Source organism: Schistocerca piceifrons, chromosome 6, assembly GCF_021461385.2.
Source record: "Schistocerca piceifrons isolate TAMUIC-IGC-003096 chromosome 6, iqSchPice1.1, whole genome shotgun sequence".
NCBI lineage: Eukaryota > Metazoa > Arthropoda > Insecta > Orthoptera > Acrididae > Schistocerca > Schistocerca piceifrons.
The window spans coordinates 435,949,264-435,969,455 of record NC_060143.1 but is presented as its reverse complement, the minus strand read 5'-3'; the positions used below and the strand labels follow the sequence as shown (position 1 = coordinate 435,969,455).

Genomic DNA, 20,192 nt, shown 5'->3' with positions numbered 1-20,192 from the left:
CGATCATTCGATGTCTGACTTACAAATTTTCTTTTTGGAAATTTGTGCTAAGTTCCTATGAGACCAAACTGCTGAAGTCATCGGTCCCTTGGCTTACAATCTACTTAATCTAACTTAGACTAACATAACGCTAAGGACAACACACACACCGATGCCCGAGGGAAGACTCGAACCTCCGACGCAAGAGCCGCGCGAACCGTGGCAAGGAGTGACTTAGAAGCTTCAACTTCCTACGCCGACAATGGACTTCAGTCCTTAGTACGTGACACGATTTTAAACTTGATATGTCTACCCGTTCTTGAGAAAAAGGGCTTTTGATCGTCGGGCATATAAATAGACGAACAGCAAAGTGATCATGTAAGGGTTCCCTTTTAGCCGACTGAGATACGGTGTCTGAGGGCGCTGCAGGGGGTAAAAACTGTAGGGGAAGGCAAAGTTTGGAATATATGCGACAAATAACTGAGGATGTTCGGTGGAAGTGGTAATCTGAGATGAAAACATAGGCGCAAGAGGAAGTAGCAGTATAATGATTGGAAAGTCTTCGTCGAAAATAGATTCTCTAAATTTACCGAAATGGTTTTCGAGACAACTTCGTCGTCTATCACCCAAGGATGCCATTTAAGTTCCCAGAGTATTTCTGTTACACTTTCGTATAAGCTTTATGGACCTGCAATGGAATGCAACCCAATTAAATCAAACGATGCAGATGGAATTAAATTAGGAAACGATACACTAAAGGTAGTGAAGTTTTGCAGTTTGGGGAATAAAATAATTGATGATGGCCGAAGCAGAAAGGATATAAAATGTAAACTGGCGATGACAAGAAAAGAGCATCTGGAAAAGAGAAATTGGTCAACATTGAATATAAATGTAAGTGTTACGAAGTCTTTTCTGTAGGTATTTGTCTTGTGGGTAGCACTGTATGGAAGTGAAACGTCGACATTAAGCAGTTCAGACAAGAAGAGAATAGAAGCTTTTGAAATGCGGTGCTACGGAAGAACGCTGAAGATTATCTACGTAGTCATTTATCAGTTGATACTTGGCGGTGTAGAAGTGTAATATGACGCCGCTGTCACGGTTGCGCAGTTGTCCAGAAGCGGTAGTTGTCAGCCCTGCCTTTTAACCGGCTCCCCTCGCGGCCGCAGAGGTGACCAGCGAGGGCCGGGGAACCCCCGCGGCTGGCGGCTGGCGAGGTGCTGAGGGCCCTCCAGGCGGCCATCCACCTGCTGAGCGCCGCCGGTCGCGCTCGTAAAACACGCCCCCGCCGCCCCCGCTCCGCTCCGCCCCGTCCTGTTGCTCGCAGCCCCATCAGCCTTTTCATTAAACTCCTCTCCTGGAGCAGAGGGGCACGCGACAGCCAGCCACGACGCTGCGCCTGTCCGCTCTTTCCGCTTCCCACGTTTTTTAAGCCACTATTACGGGCAAAATTCGTGCTTGAGAGTGTTCTTATTTGCCATATTTACGCCTTCCGCTGCGTCACAGACCGAAGAAGAGGATTGGTTCGTATTCGTGATGAATGGTGTTCAGATCCCCCTCCGCCAATCTCATATGGAAGTACACTGCCGGAAAGAAACTAATAAACCTGGAAAGACGACGGCAGCTGCGGGAAGCAGATGTACTAATATTGATTTCAGCGTCGTTCGCCAACAGATAGCGCAGTGGTATAGCTACCAGAGCGTCATCCGTGTCTACCGTTTAATAGGGAATACAGTCAGAAGGCTCAGTGTGGTGCAAATGTTTGAAGCAAGCAGCAAACACGCCACGGATACACACTCGTGCTTCCCACAGCCAACTGAGCGAGTCTGAAAGGGGTCAAATTGTGACCTGACTGGCGGGATGGTCCTTCCGGAGAACTGTCACACAAGTTGAACGTGAAACTTCCTGGCAGATTAAAACTGTGTGCTGGACCGAGACTCGAACTCGGGACCTTTGCCTTTCGCGGGCAAGTGCTCTACCAACTGAGCTACCCAAGCACCACTCACGCCCCATTCTCACAGCTTTACCTCTGCCAGTATCTCGTCTCCTACCTTCCAAACTTTACAGAAGCTCTCCTGCTAACCTTCCAGAACTAGCACTCCTGGAAGAAAGGATGCCGAGCGGTCTAGGGCGCTACATTCATGGACTGTGCGGCTGGCCTCGGCGGAGGTTCGAGTCCTCCCTCGGGCATGGGTGTGTGTGTGTTTGTCCTTCGGATAATTTAGGTTAAGTAGTGTGTAAGCTTAGGGCCTGATGACCTTAGCAGTTAAGTCCCGTAAGATTTCACACACATTTGAACATTTTTGAAGAAAGGATACTACGGAGACATGGCTTAGCCACAGCCCGGGGATTGTTTCTAGAATGAAATGTTCACTCTACAACGGAGTATGCGCTGATATGAAACTTCTGTAAAGTTTGGAAAGTAGGAGATGAGGTACTGGCAGAAGTAAAGCTGTGAGGACGAGGCGTGAGTCGTGCTTGGGTAGCTCAGATGGTAGAGCACTTGCCTGCGAAAGGCAAAGGTCCCGAGTTCGAGTCTCGGTCCGGCACACAGTTAAAAAAAAAAAAATCTGCCAGGAAGTTTCATATCAGCGCACACTCCGCTGCAGAGTGAAAATCTCATTCTGGAAGTTGAACGTGCTGCGTCAGTTGTGCAAAGATGTTAGTATCAGTTGTAAGTAGGCTGTTTAGTTTTTTATATTGGTAACGCCACGTAGCGCTCTGTATGAAAATCACTGGCCGTACTGTGTGCAGTCTGTGGCTGGTTGGCATTGTTGTAATATTGGCTATTGTAGTGCTGGGCAGTTGGATGTGAACAGCGCGTAGCATTGCGCAGTTGGAGGTGAGCCGCCAGCAGTGGTGGATGTGGGGAGAGAGATGGCGGAGTTTTGAGAGCGGATGATCTGGACGTGTGTCCATCAGAGTAAATTTGTAATACTGGATATCATGAACAAATATATATATAATGACTTTTGAACACTATTAAGGTAAATACATTGTTTGTTCTCTGCCAAAATCTTTCATTTGCTAACTATGCCTATCAATAGTTAGTGCCTTCAGTAGTTAGAATCTTTTATTTAGCTGGCAGTATTGGCGCTCGCTGTATTGCAGTAGTTCGAGTAACGAAGATTTTTGTGAGGTAAGTGATTCATGAAACGTATAGGTTATTGTTAGTCAGGGCCATTCTTTTGTAGGGATTATTGAAAGTCAGATTGCGTTGTGCTAAAAATATTGTGTGTCAGTTTATTGATGATCTGAATAAGTAAAGAGAGAAATGTCTGAACGTTCAGTTTTGCTCAGCTGTTTGAAAATCAAATAACGTAAGGGGTTTTTCAGCACAATCATTCATAAATTTTTCAAAGGGGAGGTTTAACAGTTGTCACGTGACATTCTCAGAGCTGTAGACGGACGTCCACCCAGCAGAGACGCCCTCCAGGATCGTCGTATTCTAAGAACAGCAGTGGCAGATCGTACAACTACCAGAGCACAGATAAGAGGGCTTGTGAGCCCAGGTGTGTCAACAACATCTGTTGCGAAATGGTTGTTAGCAGTGGGATTACGAGCACACGCATCTCCAGCCCGTTTTCCACTCACGCCACAACATCGACGTACACGGCTCGACTGGAGCTGTCAGAGCATCGCTTGGAATGGCGCGCCTCGTCTTCAGTGATGAAAGCAGATTCTGCCTTAGCGCGAGGGATGGTCGTTTGTTCGTACGTCGCAGTCCTGGTAAGCGCTTTCACACAGACTGCATACGTCAAGACACGCTGGCCGCACCCCAGGCCTTATGATCTGGGGAGCGATAAACTACAACTCTCTTTCACCTCTGTTTCTGGAGTGAACGCTAACCAGTGCTCGGTATGTGCATAATGTTGTCAGGCCGATTCTTTTGCCGGTCTTGCAAACAGGAAGGTAATTTGTTTTTCCAATAGGATTGCTCGCCCACACACTGCCTGTGTTGCTCATCAGGACGTACAGCAGCTTCCCTGGCCAGCACGGTCTCCAGACTTTACTCCAGCCGAGCACATATGGGATATGATGAGACGAGAACCGACTCGTCAGCCAGCACTCCTTACAGAACTACGTGAACAGGTCGAGCAGGCTGGTGTAACGTATCCCAGGACAGTATTCGACATCTGTACGATCGACTGGATGTCAGAGTCAGCTCCTGCATTGTCACCCGTGGAGACTACACCACGTACTATTATGGGTGTATCAGGGTGGGTTGATACCTGGTACCACAGAACCGCTAGTGGTATTGCTCTGTAAATGTAATCATTTCATGTACTCTATATGCACGGTTACAACAATTAATCGCGGCTACTCCCGCAGGAGGTTCGAGTCCTCCCTCGGGCATGGGTGTGTGTGTGGTGTTCTTAGCATAAGTTAGTTTAAGTAGTGTGTAAGTCTAGGGACCGATGACCTCAGCAGTTTGGTCCCTTAGGAATACAACACACATTTGAACAATAAATCTTGAGTGAATTGGAAACCTCTAAAAGGCTTATTTTTCCGGCAGTGCATATTATTTCACGAGAATACTAGTATGGTTCCTTCAACAAGATCACAGAACACTCCATCCACTGTCATTGCGTTACGTCTCTCACGACTGACGTCGATTGCGCACGAGACTTTCGTCTGTCAGTTCCTCTTTTCGAAGAGTTTTTTTTTTTTTTTTTTTTTTTTTTTTTTTTAGTCGGCATGGATAATCTTGGAAATAAAGGCCTATTAAACATTCGCGCCGCGCAGGTCGATATCGAACTACTATCCAAGTGCTACTGGTTCCCTCGCCATCTCGGCTCAGTGTCGTATGTCAGCCGAAACTAGGTCTCATTGTGCATTCTATGAGCGCTCAACTTGAAGTGTGTGATACAAACGTTCCTCCGACTGTGAGCTCAGAGATGTTATTCAATTTCTGAATGATTGTAAAAGTTGTCCGAGCTGATACAGTTATCAACGAAAGAAATGCGAGAAAGTTCGTCAAACATGGTTCAAATGGCTCTGAACACTATGCGACGTAACTTCTGAGGTCATCAGTCGCCTAGAACTTAGAACTAATTAAACCTAACTAACCTAAGGACATCACACACATCCATGCCCGAGGCAGGATTCGAACCTGCGACCATAGCGGTCGCTTGGCTCCAGACTGTAGCGCCTAGAACCGCACGGCTTCTCCGGCCCGCGAGATAGTTCTGTTGGATGTTCTACAGTGGAGGAAACAAATGTATATTACGATACTTCCCCCTGACGTCTATTTGAAGAGCTAAGTTAAGAATGAAATTGCTCAAAACGGACGCGTAGTCCTAGATCTATAGGAAATGACATGTTTGTTTCCCTATTGTTCTTTTACGGGTAATATTGAGTGTGAACATCTTCCAGTGACCTAATCCAGTCAGTTACAAGTGAGCCTAGAGTATAACGTGAAATATGAACATTTTTTGTATATATGCGTATTGTTCTCAGACGTGTGGGACCGTCAAACGGCAGAGCAGATGTCGGGATTGAGTGAAGTATTAATTCGGAACCGTCTCGTTTTAGATCTAGCTTATCTATTACGAACTTCGGTCAGAACGTCACTGTCGATAGGTCATAAGGATAAATAGCATCAATATTGGCAGGAATATGATAGTTACGTGTATCGAGAGCTTATAATGCGCTAAACGATTATCTATACGGACAGATCTACAATTATATGCTGCAAGCAACGAATACTTCGGCTATTGCTGTCATCGTATCAGCTCTAATTTCTCCGATTTTCTCATCGTGGTCTTTTCACGAGATATATGTGGCGAAAAGTAATATGTTACTTGAATATTTTTAGAACGTACGCTCTCGGAATACCAAGAGAAAACTTTTCCGCGGTGCAGAACTCATCATTTGTAGCGCATGCTCTCGCGCTTATTATACGACCCCCTGACTAGATGCGCCACTTCTTGTTGGATCTTCTCTACCGCTTCTATTAATCCAGTATGGTAAGGGTGTCAGACTGATGAGCAATACCCAGGAGTCGGTCGAACAAGTGCTTCAAAGACACGTTCTTCGTGTATGAATTAATTATGTTTCCCTAACATTCGCGCAATGAATATCAGCCTCGCGTCTAATTTTCCTAAACTCAGTTTTATGTGACCATTGCATTTTAGGTGGCTCTGGACGGTTACTCCCAGTCATTTTACAGGTGTTAATGTTTCAGATGATTTATCACCAAAGGCCAAATCGAACAGCAGTGGATCTCTTCTCAATAAGTTACATTTATTCACAATCTCCTCCTGGCATCCCATCCCATGTTTTAGTCGCCACTGGAGTCAAGCTCTTGTGGACATTGATTTAAGAGCTGACAGCATATACAGCTTGAAGTTTTAACGGAAGGGAGGGACATGGATTGAGCTATATTCTGCCCTCAGTGATAGCTTCCGTGTGTTGGTATGCACCCCGACCTTTGCGAGTTGTTTGTTTAGTCAAATCAAGCAACCCTCCACGGCCTGTGTTAAGAGCGACCGCTGTGGGGGCTACCCTCACACGTTGAGGTCCTCCAGCGATAGACAGGAACGGTAAACTCCTTCTTACACGTCTACAGCCACGGCTACGTCTACATCTACAATGCTCTTTATTTGCCTCTTTAGGGAACTGCGAGAGCTATACGGCGATCTCGATTGTTCGAGCGCAGTGTCATCGCGAGTCAGTTTATTTCAGCCCCTATCGTATAAGCATGCATGTTACAAGGTTCCACCTCAAGAACATTTAATTTCTTTCTCTGTGCAAGAAGCTCAGGATACAAAGAAAGCAATGAATAGTTGTTGATGTTAGGCTCTTCCTGTAGTTGGTTGGTTAGTTTGTGGGATTGAAGGACCAGACTACTAGGGCCATCGATCCCTTTTTCCACGAACTTGAGACACCTACAAAGAATAAAAACAAACAATGGAGATGAGAAGAGACGACACAGGAAAAGAAAGACACAGACAGAGACCAGAAAAAAGGAATTAAAATCACACCGAGTGTGACAGTGATTGGCCGACCATAGAAACAAAAAACGAAAAGCCAACCACCAAGAAATGCACTAAAAACCCCTGTAGTCTGGCTTATTATTTCCGTGTGTGTCTCTGAGTCGCTGACGTGTCAGTTAACCAGTCATAGCGAATTGTTAGCTGCAGATATCCGTACAATCTCTCTTTTTCTTTTCATTATACATAAATCATTCAGAATTTTCTCCAGATGCTATACCTTCACCTTGTTCGAGAATTGTGATAACAAGGAACGGGTTGTGGTTATTGCCAGAAAATTACCAACTCAGAAGAGTCGACATCATCAAACTCAGAAGATAAACAGTCTGAAGATTTTGATAGTAGTGTCTGCAAAAGTCTACAGTAATCTACTATACACGTCGAATATTTTCGGACAGCAACGCAAAGCGATAGCAGACGTTAATATAAATATGGTGTCAGCTACATTAAATAACAGACCCACAGAACAAATTTAATGATAACATACAAAATGAGAACCTAAAAAACTAACTAAAATAGGCACCAAGAATACTGCGTTTTGATAAAACAAATCGAATGAGCAAGGAGGAGGGAAAATACTTGTACTGTTTAAAGTTTATTTACATCCTTGCAGCTGTTAATTCAGTTAAGAAGAAATCCTGAAATGTTAAAGTACCTGATATTATCGTACACAAGTGTGCTAAAAAGGAAGGAAGATGTCCCGTCGACGACATGGTCATAGTGATGAAGCTCTGTTCAGGGAAGGAAATCGGCCGTGCCTTATCAGAGAACCATTCCGGCATCCGCTTTAATCGATTTAGGAAAACTACGGAAAACGAAAATGCGGCCTAAAAATAGTAGTTGTAAAAAGAATGTAGTGGATAGAAAACTGAGACGACTGTCGTATTTTGTCAATTACAGTCGGTTTCGAGACTATCAGAAATTGCTGCTGCCACAGAACGCAGGTCCGTATCAGTGAGCTCCCGAGTGAACATTCCGAAGTAACCTAGATGCGAATGACATTTTGAATATGGTACCTTGCAAAAGACTATTTCCCGCAGTGGTAAAGCAGGAACTGGGCGTTAGCTGACTGGAAACATGTGGTATGGATCGTCAAGTCACTACCTTTCTGTTCGAGCTCTGATTTCCCTTATTTTATTTTGATGATCATTCCTACCTATGTAGGTTGGGCTAAACAAAATATTTTCGCATTCGGAAGAGAAAGTTGGTGACTGAAATTTCGTAACTAGATCTCGCCGCGACGAAACACGTCTTTGCTTTAACGACTTCCATCCCAATTCGCGTATCATATCTGCCACACTCTCTCCCCTATTGCGTGTTAATACAAAACGAGCTGCCCTTTTTTGCACCCTTTCCATGTCCTCCGTCAATCCCACCTGGTAAGGATCCCACACCGCGCAGCAATATTCTAACAGAGGGCGAACGAGTGTAGTGTAAGCAGTCTCTTTAGTGGACTTGTTGCGTCTTCTAAGTGTCCTGCCAATGAAACACAACCTTTGGCTCGCCTTCCCCACAATATTATCTATGTGGTCTTTCCAAATGAAGTTGTTCGTAATTTTAACACCCAGGTATTCAGTTGAACTGACAGCCTTGAGAATTGTACTATTTATCGAGTAATCGAATTCCAACGGATTTCTTTTGGAACTCATGTGGATCACCTCACACTTTTCGTTATTTAGCGTCAACTGCCACCTGCCACACCGTACAGCAATCTTTTCTAAATTGCTTTGCAACTGATACTGGTCTTCGGATGACCTTACTAGACGGTAAATTACAGCATCATCTGCGAACAACCTAAGAGAACTGCTCAGATTGTCACCCAGGTCATTTATATAGATCAGGAACAGCAGAGGTCCCAGGACGCTTCCCTGGGGAACACCTGATATCACTTCAGTTTTACTCGATGATTTGCCGTCTATAATACGAACTGCGACCTTCCTGACAGGAAATCACGAATCCAGTCGCACAATTGAGAAGATACCCCATAGGCCCGCAGCTTGATTAGAAGTCGCTTGTGAGGAACGGTGTCAAAAGCTTTCCGGAAATCTAGAAATACGGAATCAACTTGAGATTCCCTGTCGATAGCGGCCATTACTTCGTGCGAATAAAGAGCTAGCTGCGTTGCACGAGAACGATGTTTTCTGAAACCATGCTGATTACGTATCAATAGATCGTTCCCTTCGAGGTGAGTCATAATGTTTGAATACAGCATATGTTCCAAAACCCTACTGCAAACCGACGTCAATGATATAGGTCTGTAGTTCGATGGATTACTCCTACTACCCTTCTTAAACACTGGTGCGACCTGCGCAATTTTCCAATCTGTAGGTACAGATCTATCGGTGAGCGAGCGGTTGTATATTATTGCTAAGTAGGGAGCTATTGTATCAGCGTAATCCGAAAGGAACCTAATCGGTATACAATCTGGACCTGAAGACTTGCCCGTATCAAGCGATTTGAGTTGCTTCGCAACCCCTAAGGTATCTCCTTCTAAGAAACTCATACTAGCAGCTGTTCGTGTTTCAAATTCTGGAATATTCCATTCGTCTTCCCTGGTGAAGGAATTTCGGAAAACTGCGTTCAATAACTCCGCTTTAGCGGCACAGTCGTCGGTAACAGTACCATCGGCACTGCGCAGCTTTGTTCCGTCTTCGATTTCCCTCCTAATTATGCCAATTTATTCTACGTCCCATGCACTTTCCAGTTAGATTTACCTTTTAGATGTTCAAAAAACTGTACAATTATTGCTATCAGTCTACTAGGGATCATTCGTTGGATGTACACCGAGCGAGGTGGCGCAGTGGTTAGCACATCGGACTCGCATTCTGGACGACGGCTCAAACCCGCGTCCGGCCATTCTGATTTAGGTTCTCCGTGATTTCCCTAAATCTCTTCAGGCAAATGCCGGAATGGTTCCTATGAAAGGGCACGGCTGACTTCGTTCCCCATCCTTCTCTAATCCGATGGGACCAATGACCTCCTTGTCCGTACCCCTCCTCCCAGATCAACCAACCGTCTGTTGGATGTACCCAAACAATAAGAGTCTTATTTCCTAAATTTCATCAGCGGTATTTGCTCCACAATTGCAGACTTACATGCTACTTTTTAAATTAAATGTTTCTACTGTTGTTCTATTTTCTAGTAGATTCTTATATTATTGTCTTGTACATTGTAAAGTGAATAGCTAATATCATCGACTTGACAACCACTACCTTGGCTCCAGGAGATAGATAATATTAATCGATCTTTACATCACGTATCGACTAAATCATAGATTCGATTTGTGAAGGTAGTAAGGTTAACACAGGACTGAAACTTCCTGGCTTTGTTGATACCGGTGCCTCCTGGTAAGTGAGAATGGCAAAGTAAATGCTGCAGGAGCGGGGACCACAATGAAAATAAAACAGAACTATACTGGCACTCCATCTCCATACGTGTGTGAGTGCTGGGGTGGGCACAGAGCGCGCCTTACTCGAGCGTCGCGCGTTGCGAAGTTTCGCAGGCGGGAAACCCCAGCAGTACATCAGGGGCGCCCACCCCCTCAGGCGGCTGTTGCCTGGGGTGGGAGGAGGGAATGTGGGGGTGGTGGCGGCCGAGTGACCAGCGGCGGTAATGACCGGGGGGCGTCGCCTGGCAACGCTCGGCCCCTGGGGCTCTCTGACCACCCGGCGCATTATCTGCTGATTTACCTGCCGGCTCTGCGCGAACGATGGCCCGGCTTCTGCCCCACTCTCTCTCTCTCTCTCTCTCTCTCTCTCTCTCTCTCTCTCTGCCGTTTCCTTCCGCAGCCAGAGCACGAAAACACACTGAAAGTAAGAACGAGAAATATGTTTACAGTAAGCCTTGCTCCTGTCGCTAGTACAACACATTAAACGGCCCTCAAACGTTCAATAATATTGTCAAACAGTCAATATGTTGACCGTCTGAGGATGCGTATTAACGTATTGTCAGTACGAGAAATACTGATGAGCAATGTTGATGGACCTCAAAATATTTTCATTATTGTCAATAATACTGAACGTGTGAGGTCAAATATTCACGGTTTGACAATCTCCATTCAGACGTTGACAGACTTACAGGAACCGGCCATGTGCACTGTTTATTATCCGTTTTTTTTATTTTATTTTTTTAATTCACCTTTGTGTAAATCATACCTCAGATTCAGTTTTTAAGGAGTGTTTTAGCAAAAAAGAATTTTAATGATCTTAAGGAAGGGTAATAATAGTATATGCCACTTTACGATGGTTAACGGAGGGTTCTCCATGCCATTGCTTACTTCATTAATTTTAAAATATGGTACAGATTGTTGTGTTACATAGTAGTTTTGAGAAACGCCCCCTATTTTGCAAAATTCGTCACATTCTGCAAAGACTAGTAAGAGCTCTGCCAAGTTTCATCAATGTAGTTTATTTACACCTGGGAACATTCCCTTGTGAATGCGGAGAGGTGTTCCTTTTCGGCGTTGCCGTGTCGACTCACCTGCGCGTGTGGGCGAGAGCGCGTCGTGGTCTCCGGCCGCGTCGCCTCCCCGCTCCACCCCTGCAACAGAAGAAGCCGTCAGCCTAGCCGAGTCAATTGAAGTCAGTCAACAATTTATCTCTTGTTTCCTTGAGTTTATTATACTGCCGCACGGGATCCGATGTGTCTCATGGTTTGAAAATTTAGGTAACGGCAGGAACCGTCACCCAGTCTCCGGGCCCGAGGGCTCCCAGCGGCAAGAATGACTTGATTTTCAGTAATTGATAGAATTATTGGCCGAATTAAAAAAAATTGAAATGGGGTAATGATCTACTCACTGACCCTTTGAATACCAGTAGTTCTTTCCTGAAATCACAGCATTATTATTATTATTATTATTATTATTATTATTATTATTTTAAGTACCAGTACCTTTCGCATGAAACCACCGATGATATTGTAAGACAGCGACTTCTACTCCTGCAATGAGGTACTTCTACGAATGTAGTGCGCTGTAGCAGTCACTTACAGCGCTCAAAGCAACAGTTGGCGCTGAGGTTGTGCTAAGGGGTTTTTGGAGATTCTGACATACGACCTTTTTTTTTTTTAATGGCCATATTGAGGAGATCACAGTGAAAATAAGTACTCGTATATCTAAGTTACTTTAATGTAAATTAAAGTTTGTGCTACTGATTTTATGAGTGTCAGTGAAATGAAGCCACTTAGAGGGTATGTAATTTTCATGTAAGATTTATTAAATTTTAGGCCCGTTCTTGCTAGTTATTTACGGCTATCATCTATTTCAGACGTTATGAGTTCATGGAAGTTTCGAGATGTGGGATATTATTTACGATAAACGCAAAATTTCTTTTCAGTATATCACATGAAATGATGGGTGGTTGAAAACTGTACCTTCTAGTGGTTACAAATGAACCCAATCTGTCGCAGAGAGCAAGCAATCCGCTATTGGCTCTTACTAAGGGACACGACTATAGCAGGTTTTTTTTCCCTTGACTCTTGCCTTGTCAGCTTTTTTCCTTTACCCTTCAAATCATTCCCTTCGTTCAATTTTCGACTCAGTCTATCTTCTGATGAGTGCGTATTAATGGTTCATGATAACCACACATATGCAAACTTTGCAGTACCCACATCCTGCGAGACCTCACTTAGTGAATACTAATCCCTATGTGGAGATGGTAGTAGACCTTTTTTGTTGGTCATGATGCCTATGTGGGCGTGGAGGGGCTTCATCCTGTAATACATCCTTAAAACAACTGTTTACTATTTACCGATTTCCTCTTGTATTCGTTGCTTATGATGATGATAAAAGTTAATATATGAAAATTCTTAAAATTATATATTTTTCAATATTTTGGGACGCAAAGGGTTAGGAGGTATAATCTTACGGTAAACATATTAAAGTTAGAAAGTGTGTGTATGTCATGAGGGAGCGTAAGTCGCAGCGCACCAATTACCCAGACTATATTTATCCAGTATTTGAAAATGAGAGCACTTGACGACTATCACCAAATAGCACACACGTAATTTCAAACTTTTTCGGAACTTTTCCTCGCTGACGTGACCCTCAGAATAACGAAACGAAGAAAGACTATCGCTCACTACATTGTCACTGCTCATAGAGCAAAACTTCAGCATCAGGCATGTCATTTTAATTTATTACTTTGCTTTTCTACTAACCCTATTCCCAACACATTTTGCAGAGGTGACTCTTATTAACGTTTAAAAACCCTCCGGAGTGACGTACATGACGTTGTGACAAGTGGTTTAATATAAGACGCACAGGGTCGCAAATGTCGGGAAAGACCCCTAAAGTGGATCACAAACGTTGAACATGTGACGTCAGCAGATGACGTAAATCACCGCACGTGCCGCGGTTGGGCTTGTCGATCCTACCCTCGCCGGTTGGGGGTAGTGCTACACATTGCTCCGCTAGGGTACTCTGTATTCATTCCTGGATTGCCCGGTGTGATGCGGCAGTGCGCGCGGCAGAAGTATTCCAATACTACGATGAATAGGTTAACATTTACGAAAACAGAGCAGCCTAGCGGAGCGATGTGTAGCGCCGCCTCTACCAGCAAGAGTACGATCGACAAGCCCAACCACAGCACGTGAGGCGAGGTACGTCATCTGATGACGTTCGTGTTCTGTTTGTTATCCACCTTTGGGCTTTTTCTCAGCATTCGCTACCCGACGTGTGTTATATCAAATTACTCGTCTCAGCGTCATCTACTTCACTTAGGGAGTTCTTAAACATTAATACGAATCACCCTATACCACTGAACATACCTGCAAATTTTCGTCATTCTACGATACGTAGTTCAGCAGATATGACGTCATAAACAATGAGATACGTGAGAAACTAGCTTTTATTGGAACGGAGCGCAAATTTTAGTATCCGGCCATGACTCGGATTCGCCTCTCAGCCCCAGTATCAATATAGAGAACAGGTCAAGAGAGAACTCTTGTCTCCAGCGAGTGGCGCCGCCGCGGCATGCACGTCACGTGGAGCCGTCCACCGGCGCGAGACTGCCTGGAAACACCGCGGCCTGACACTTGTTATGCGGTCGCTCGCTATTCTTTGAAGCCTTTAGTCACGCGTCGTTCAACAGTAGAGTCCTGACTTCGCCTGTATTACGTTTGTGCTATGGATTGCTACCTGGACTGTTGTGTATACGCTTGAATACGACTTTCCTACGCTCTGGACTTGTTGTGGCTAGCCGTTCAGTTCGTCATTAACATCAGGAAGGGCGTGTTTGTTCCACTGGGCTCTGCGCTACAGCCAGTTGAGCGGTCATGAACTGTGTTCTACTTACGCAGAGTATGACAGGAAACAACACAATAACTCGTTTTCAAAGTAAACAGATATCTGAAATTGAGAGTCAGGATGGGGGTACTGACGTCATCTACGAGCTCAGATCTCGCCCCCCCCCCCCCCCCAGTCTGTATCTACAGTCGTCGGTTAACCTAATGGAAGAAAAATTAGTGTGCGAGATCTGTCAGTGGATCATTTAAAATTTGCTCTTCATGTTGCCGTATTTTAACTGTTGGTGTATCGTAGTTTCTATAGCGGAGACTGGGGACCGGGAAAGAATTTGCCTAAACGATTGTGGAAAACCGCCTAAAACCACACTGAGTTTGGGTTGGATACCAGGACGTTAATCCGTCGCGCCGATTCGTTTCGGGTATGATTTGCCTCCCAGTCTCGCACGCCAGCAGTTACACTCTACACTACCTGTAGCTCCTCAACATATGGATCTCTAACAATAATAGGGTTTCGGATGAAAATAACTAACAAAATATGTTCCACTCCATTAGGCCGTTTGGAAAGCACCCGTAGGTAGAATATTTGAAATAAAACAGTCTTGGTTACAATGTATTCTTTTATTAACAACGCGTTTCGCCTTCGTGGAGCATCTTCAGATTGATTATCTACAGCGATATGAAAATAAGCACAATATTGGGTATGGTCCTAGCATGACCCATTCTAAATGTTAATAAGGAATTATTACTAATCGTAAAATTATACTTTTACATCATAAAAAAGACTGCTCTGTGCTAGAGTGAAGCACGCATCACAGCAGATAAACCTGCAGAGGCCAAGTCTGCTGATTCGACGTGTTGTGCTGGCATTCCTGAACAGCATTCCAACGCGATAACGCTCGCACACATATCGCTGTTGTAATCCAACATGCTCTACAAAGTGTCGACATGTTGCCTTGGTCTGCTCGATCACCGGATCTGTCTCCATCCGAGTACATGTGGGACATCATCGGACAACTCTAGCAGTATCCACAACCAGCATTAACCGAACCTGTGTTGACCGACCAAGTGCCTGGGACCTGTACAACAAAATGCATGCACGTTTGCATGCTTGCTTTCAACATTCTGGCGGTTACACCTGTTATTAACGTACTAGCATTTCGGATTTGCAATGGCGTATCTCGCGCTTACGTTAACTTGTGATCTTGCAACGTTAACCACTTACATATGTTACCTAGACAAATGTATTCCTGAAATTTCATTACTCTACATGAATAATTTTTTGGTGCTGCGATTTCTTTTGTGACAGTATATATGGTAAAAGAAGGACCCAGCGTAAGCAATTTGTCTACCTTACCACTCCGCCGCTGACGTTAAATCGGTTTTGAACACCACCACGTTGTGACACGCTCCTCAGCGTTTTGTGTGTGGGGTAACCGGCTGTGGCAGCCAGCTACTCAGTTTTAATGCGCAATATCTGTTACAGGCCGACCCGCGCCTCGCAGGTATACGCGCGGTAGCGTTGGGCGGGTGCTGAAATATTGAGGAGCGCTCACCGATTTGCAGGTGAGGCGGTGCGCCGCGTCTGGATATGATTGTGCTGCCCACGATGGATTATTGAGCAGGCGTGGCGCGTGGCGCACACGTGTGGCCAGGTAGCCGCAGACACGTGCCGGAAGGGTGAGGGGTGCGGCGCTCAAAAGGCTGTACGAACAGGTAGGCAGCGCTAACACAAAACACTACGCTGGCTCCTCGTGGACCTACTAATGTAGCTTCTATTGCTGACGTGATTGTACTCCTGCGTGCCCCAGATTCGTTCAGATTCCCTTTTACATCTGTCACACTCAGATTTTTTTTTAGCTTAAAGTAGCACTGTGGTGCTCCAAGAGTTTCTACAAACGACCTCTAGGTGGCATTGAGTGATGTACTATTACTTTTGTTTTAAAAATTGTCATATTTTATTGTTAAAACAACGGCAGCAGAGAAATTAAACGATTTGTTTGTTTGCAGTGGACGTTTAAAGAAAAAAAATAGGGCTGATATAGAAATATAATTGTCCAGATGCGAGTAGCACTCGCGATCGTATTAATTCTCCACAGTAGTTCCTCACCCGGTCATAAAAAAACCTAGAAGAACCATACATACACAGGGAACATTTAATAAAATATTTTTTATTTACTTACTAAAACATGGTTGCAGCTCACATCTTATGTTTGCATGCAGTAACTATTACGCTTTTGTCGCATGATGAATGCAATGTGTGTTTAAATGCCAAAAAGATTTTTTAAGTGATATAATTTAACAAGTTTCATGATAAATGACTTTACTTGTGCTGTGAAACCTTGCTTCTAGGTCAATAGGAGGTATCCTATAGGTTTTGATGAGTGAGTTTTCGAGCATCAAAATAAGTGACATAAATGACCGAACCTTTTGCCGCACTGGCTGAGAAGCATAATCATTTTACACCGCCAAGGGACCACAGACTGTAATATGTGACATAAATTTGAACTTGTTACGTCTCTCTGACCCTGAGACAAAGGGTTATTAACAGTCGGATGCATAGGCAGACAGACAGAAAAAAAAATCTATAAGAGTTCCACTTTTACAGATTGAGGTATGGAACCCAAAAAGCAGCATGTTTTCGTTAGGTAATTCTTTTTACGGTTTCCATAAACAGCCATCGTATCTATGACGGCTCTAATAGCTTCTTTCTACTCGTGGTAATCGATCACTTTGGATAACACAGCTTGCAACTGGTTACCAGATTTTTGTTGTGGTCGTGTTTCCGCCGGCGACGAACTTTGTGGAGATCGGCCATCACCGGTTCTTATAGTTCGTCTACATCTACATGGATACTCTGCAAATCACATTTAAGTGCCTGGCAGAGGATTCATCGAACCATCTTCACAATTCTCTATTATTCCAATCTCGTATAGCGCGCGGAAAGAACGAACACCTATATCTTTCCGTGCGAGCTCTGATTTCCCTCATTTTATCGTGGTGATTGTTCCTTCCTATGTAGGTCGGTGTCAACAAAATATTTTCGCATTCAGAGGAGAAAGTTGGTGATTGAAATTTCGTGAGAAGATTCGGTCGCAACGAAAAACGCCTTTGTTTTAATGATGTCCAGCCCAAATCCTGTATCATTTGAGTGACACTCTCCCGCATTTTTTGTGATAATACAAAACGTGCTGCCCTTCTTTCAACTTTTTCGATGTACTCCGTCAACCCTATCGGGTAAGGATCCCACACCGCGCAGTAGTATTCTAAAAGAGGACGGACAAGCGTATTGTAGGCAGTCTCCTTAGTAGATCTATTACATTTCCTGAATGTCCTGCCAATCAAACGCTGTCTTTGGTTAGCCTTCCACACAACGTTTTCTATGTGTTCCTTCCAATTTAAGTTGTTCGCAGTTGTAATTCCTAAGTATTTAGTTGAATTTTCGGCCTTTAGATTTGACTGATATATCGTTTAATTGAAGTTTAACGGATTTCTTGTAGCACTCATGTGGATGACCTCGCACTTTTCGTTATTTAGGGTCTATGGCCAATTTTCGAATCATACAGATATCTTTCCTAAATTGTTTTGCAATTTGTTTTGATCTTCGAATGACTTCACTAGTCGATAAACGACGGCGTCATCTGCAAACAACCTAAGACGGCTGCTCAGATTGTCTCCCAAGTCGCTTATATAGATAAGAAACAGCAAAGGGCCTAAGTTGAGTTGCGCGCGATATGACTCGAAGGGTTCGACTTCTGTCTTTCCGGAAGACAGAGAAGTCCTTAGATGTATCGAAGTCAGCACTACTTTCGATTGCTGATGGCACCATGCTTTTAGCCAGCAGCGGAGTCGAACTTTTTGGGCTACTAACTAAAGTAAATGACATTAGAGTCCATCATACGGATTAGACATTAATCTCAACACGTCCAAACTCATGATAGTCGATCGAGGGGCACAGGTCCAACTCGCAGGTCGATTAAAGGAACTGGCAGTGGAGCATTTTCTTTGTCTTGGATCAACCATCTGTGACACGGCAAGCTGTGAAGATGAGGTAACAAGAAGGATCACGCCAGTGCGACTGGCTATGAAGCCGCTTACCGACATCCAGCAGTACAGAGCGATAATGAACAGCGCAGAGGTCCGCACTGTTGAAACACGCTTGTGTTCCGTCTTCTTTTATGGATACGAAACATGGGTCCTTAATGCCAATGGTAAAAAGTGTTTCGATGCAAGACCTTGGCACCGATGTCAATCAGTAGAGTGGTAGCATAAAGGCATACAGGCCCTCCCAGAAGGTGGCGTAAGGCCATCATATTGGATGGAGACTGTATTGAAAAATAGGGTTTCGTAGCCAAAAGACTGGAGAATAATATGGTTGGATGGGGTTGTTTTGGGGGAGGAGACCAAACAGTGAGGTCATCGCTCTCATCGGATTAGGAAAGGAAGTCGGTCGTGCCCTTTCGAAGGAACCATGCCGGCATTTCCCTGGAGCGATTTAGGGAAATAACGGAAAACTTCAATCAGGATGGCCGAAAACGGGATTGAACCGTCGTTCTCCCGAATGGGAGTCCAGTGTGCTAGCCACTGCGCCACCGCCTTCGGTTATGGTGTATTGGAATCCTGAATAAACCACCGTGATGTCCGAAAAAAAAACCCAATCTGTTGCATTACTTATTGAACACCTATAATTTGTATATGTGCACAACACATGGGGAAGTTGATCTTTTAAAAAGTATGTTTTTGAGGTATCAACTTCGGAGTGGAGGAGTTATTTCGAGAAATGGTTTGCAGCAAATTCATGTGACAAGGTTACCGATGTCACTGTGGCCGGAAAAGGGGAATTAACAGACTCTGAACGCGGAATGGTAGTTGAAGCCAGGCTCGTGGGTCATTCGGTTTTGGAAATTGACAGGGAATACAAAACTCCGAGATGGACAGTGTCAAGAACGTGCCGATAATACCAAATTTCAGGCGTTACCTCTTACCATGGACAACGCAGTGGTCGACGGCCCTCACTTAACGACCGAGAGCAGCGGCGTTTGCGTAGAGTTGCCATTGCTAACGGAGAAGCAGCACTGCTTGAAATAATCCCAGAAATAAAAAAAAAAAAATGGTTCAAATGGCTCTGAGCACTATGGGACTTAACATCTGAGGTCATCAGTCCCCTAGACTTAGAACTACTTAAACCTAAAGACTTCACACACATCCATGCCCAAGGCAGTATTCGAACATGCGACCGTAGCAGTCGCGCGGTTCTAGGCTGAAGCGCCTACACCGCTCGGCCACAGCGACCGGCCATTCCAGAAATCAATGTGGGACGTACGACGACCGCATCCTTTAGCTCAGGGGGGCGAAGTCTGGCATTAATGGGCTATGGCAGCAGACGACTGAAGCGAGTGCCTTTACTAAGAACACGACATCGCCTGTAGCGCCTATCCTGGACTCGCGACCGTATCTGTTGGACCCTAGACGCACTGAATTAACGTGGCCTGGTCACACGAGTCCCGATTTCAGTTGGTAAGAGCTGATGGTAGGGTTGGTGTGTGGCGCAGACTTCACGAAGCCATGGACCCAAGTTGTCAACAAGCCACTGTGCATAATGGCGTGGACTGTGTTTACATGGAATGGAGCGGGTCCTCTGGTCCAAGTGAACCAGTCATTGACTGGAGATGTTTATGTTCAGCTACGTGGAGACCAAACAACGACGGAATTATTATGGATGACATTGCGCCATCACTGGGCCTCGATTGTTCCAGTTGGTCTGATGAACATTTTGGACAATTCGAGCGAATGGTTTGGCCACCTAGATCGTCCAATCCCGTCGAACATTTATGCGACGTAATCGAGAGGTCCTGTACTGGCAACATTTTCGGAGTTACAGACGGCTGCGGAGGCAGCACGGTTCAATATTTCTGCAGCGGATCTCTAACGAGTTGTTGAGTCCATGCGACGACGAGTTGCTGCTCTACGCCAGGAGGTCCG

The 20,192-nt window shown here is 44.7% G+C and overlaps 1 protein-coding gene across 1 annotated transcript in view; it reads right to left on the bottom strand.

Moving 5' to 3' along the window:
• The window catches only part of LOC124803368 (protein disconnected), a 607,629-nt gene that overhangs the window by 40,996 nt on the left and 546,441 nt on the right, over positions 1-20,192 (bottom strand). The window contains exon 5 of the mRNA XM_047264554.1: positions 11,451-11,510. Within this exon, the coding sequence (XP_047120510.1) occupies positions 11,451-11,510 (60 nt within the window). The remainder of the gene's footprint in view (positions 1-11,450; positions 11,511-20,192) is intronic.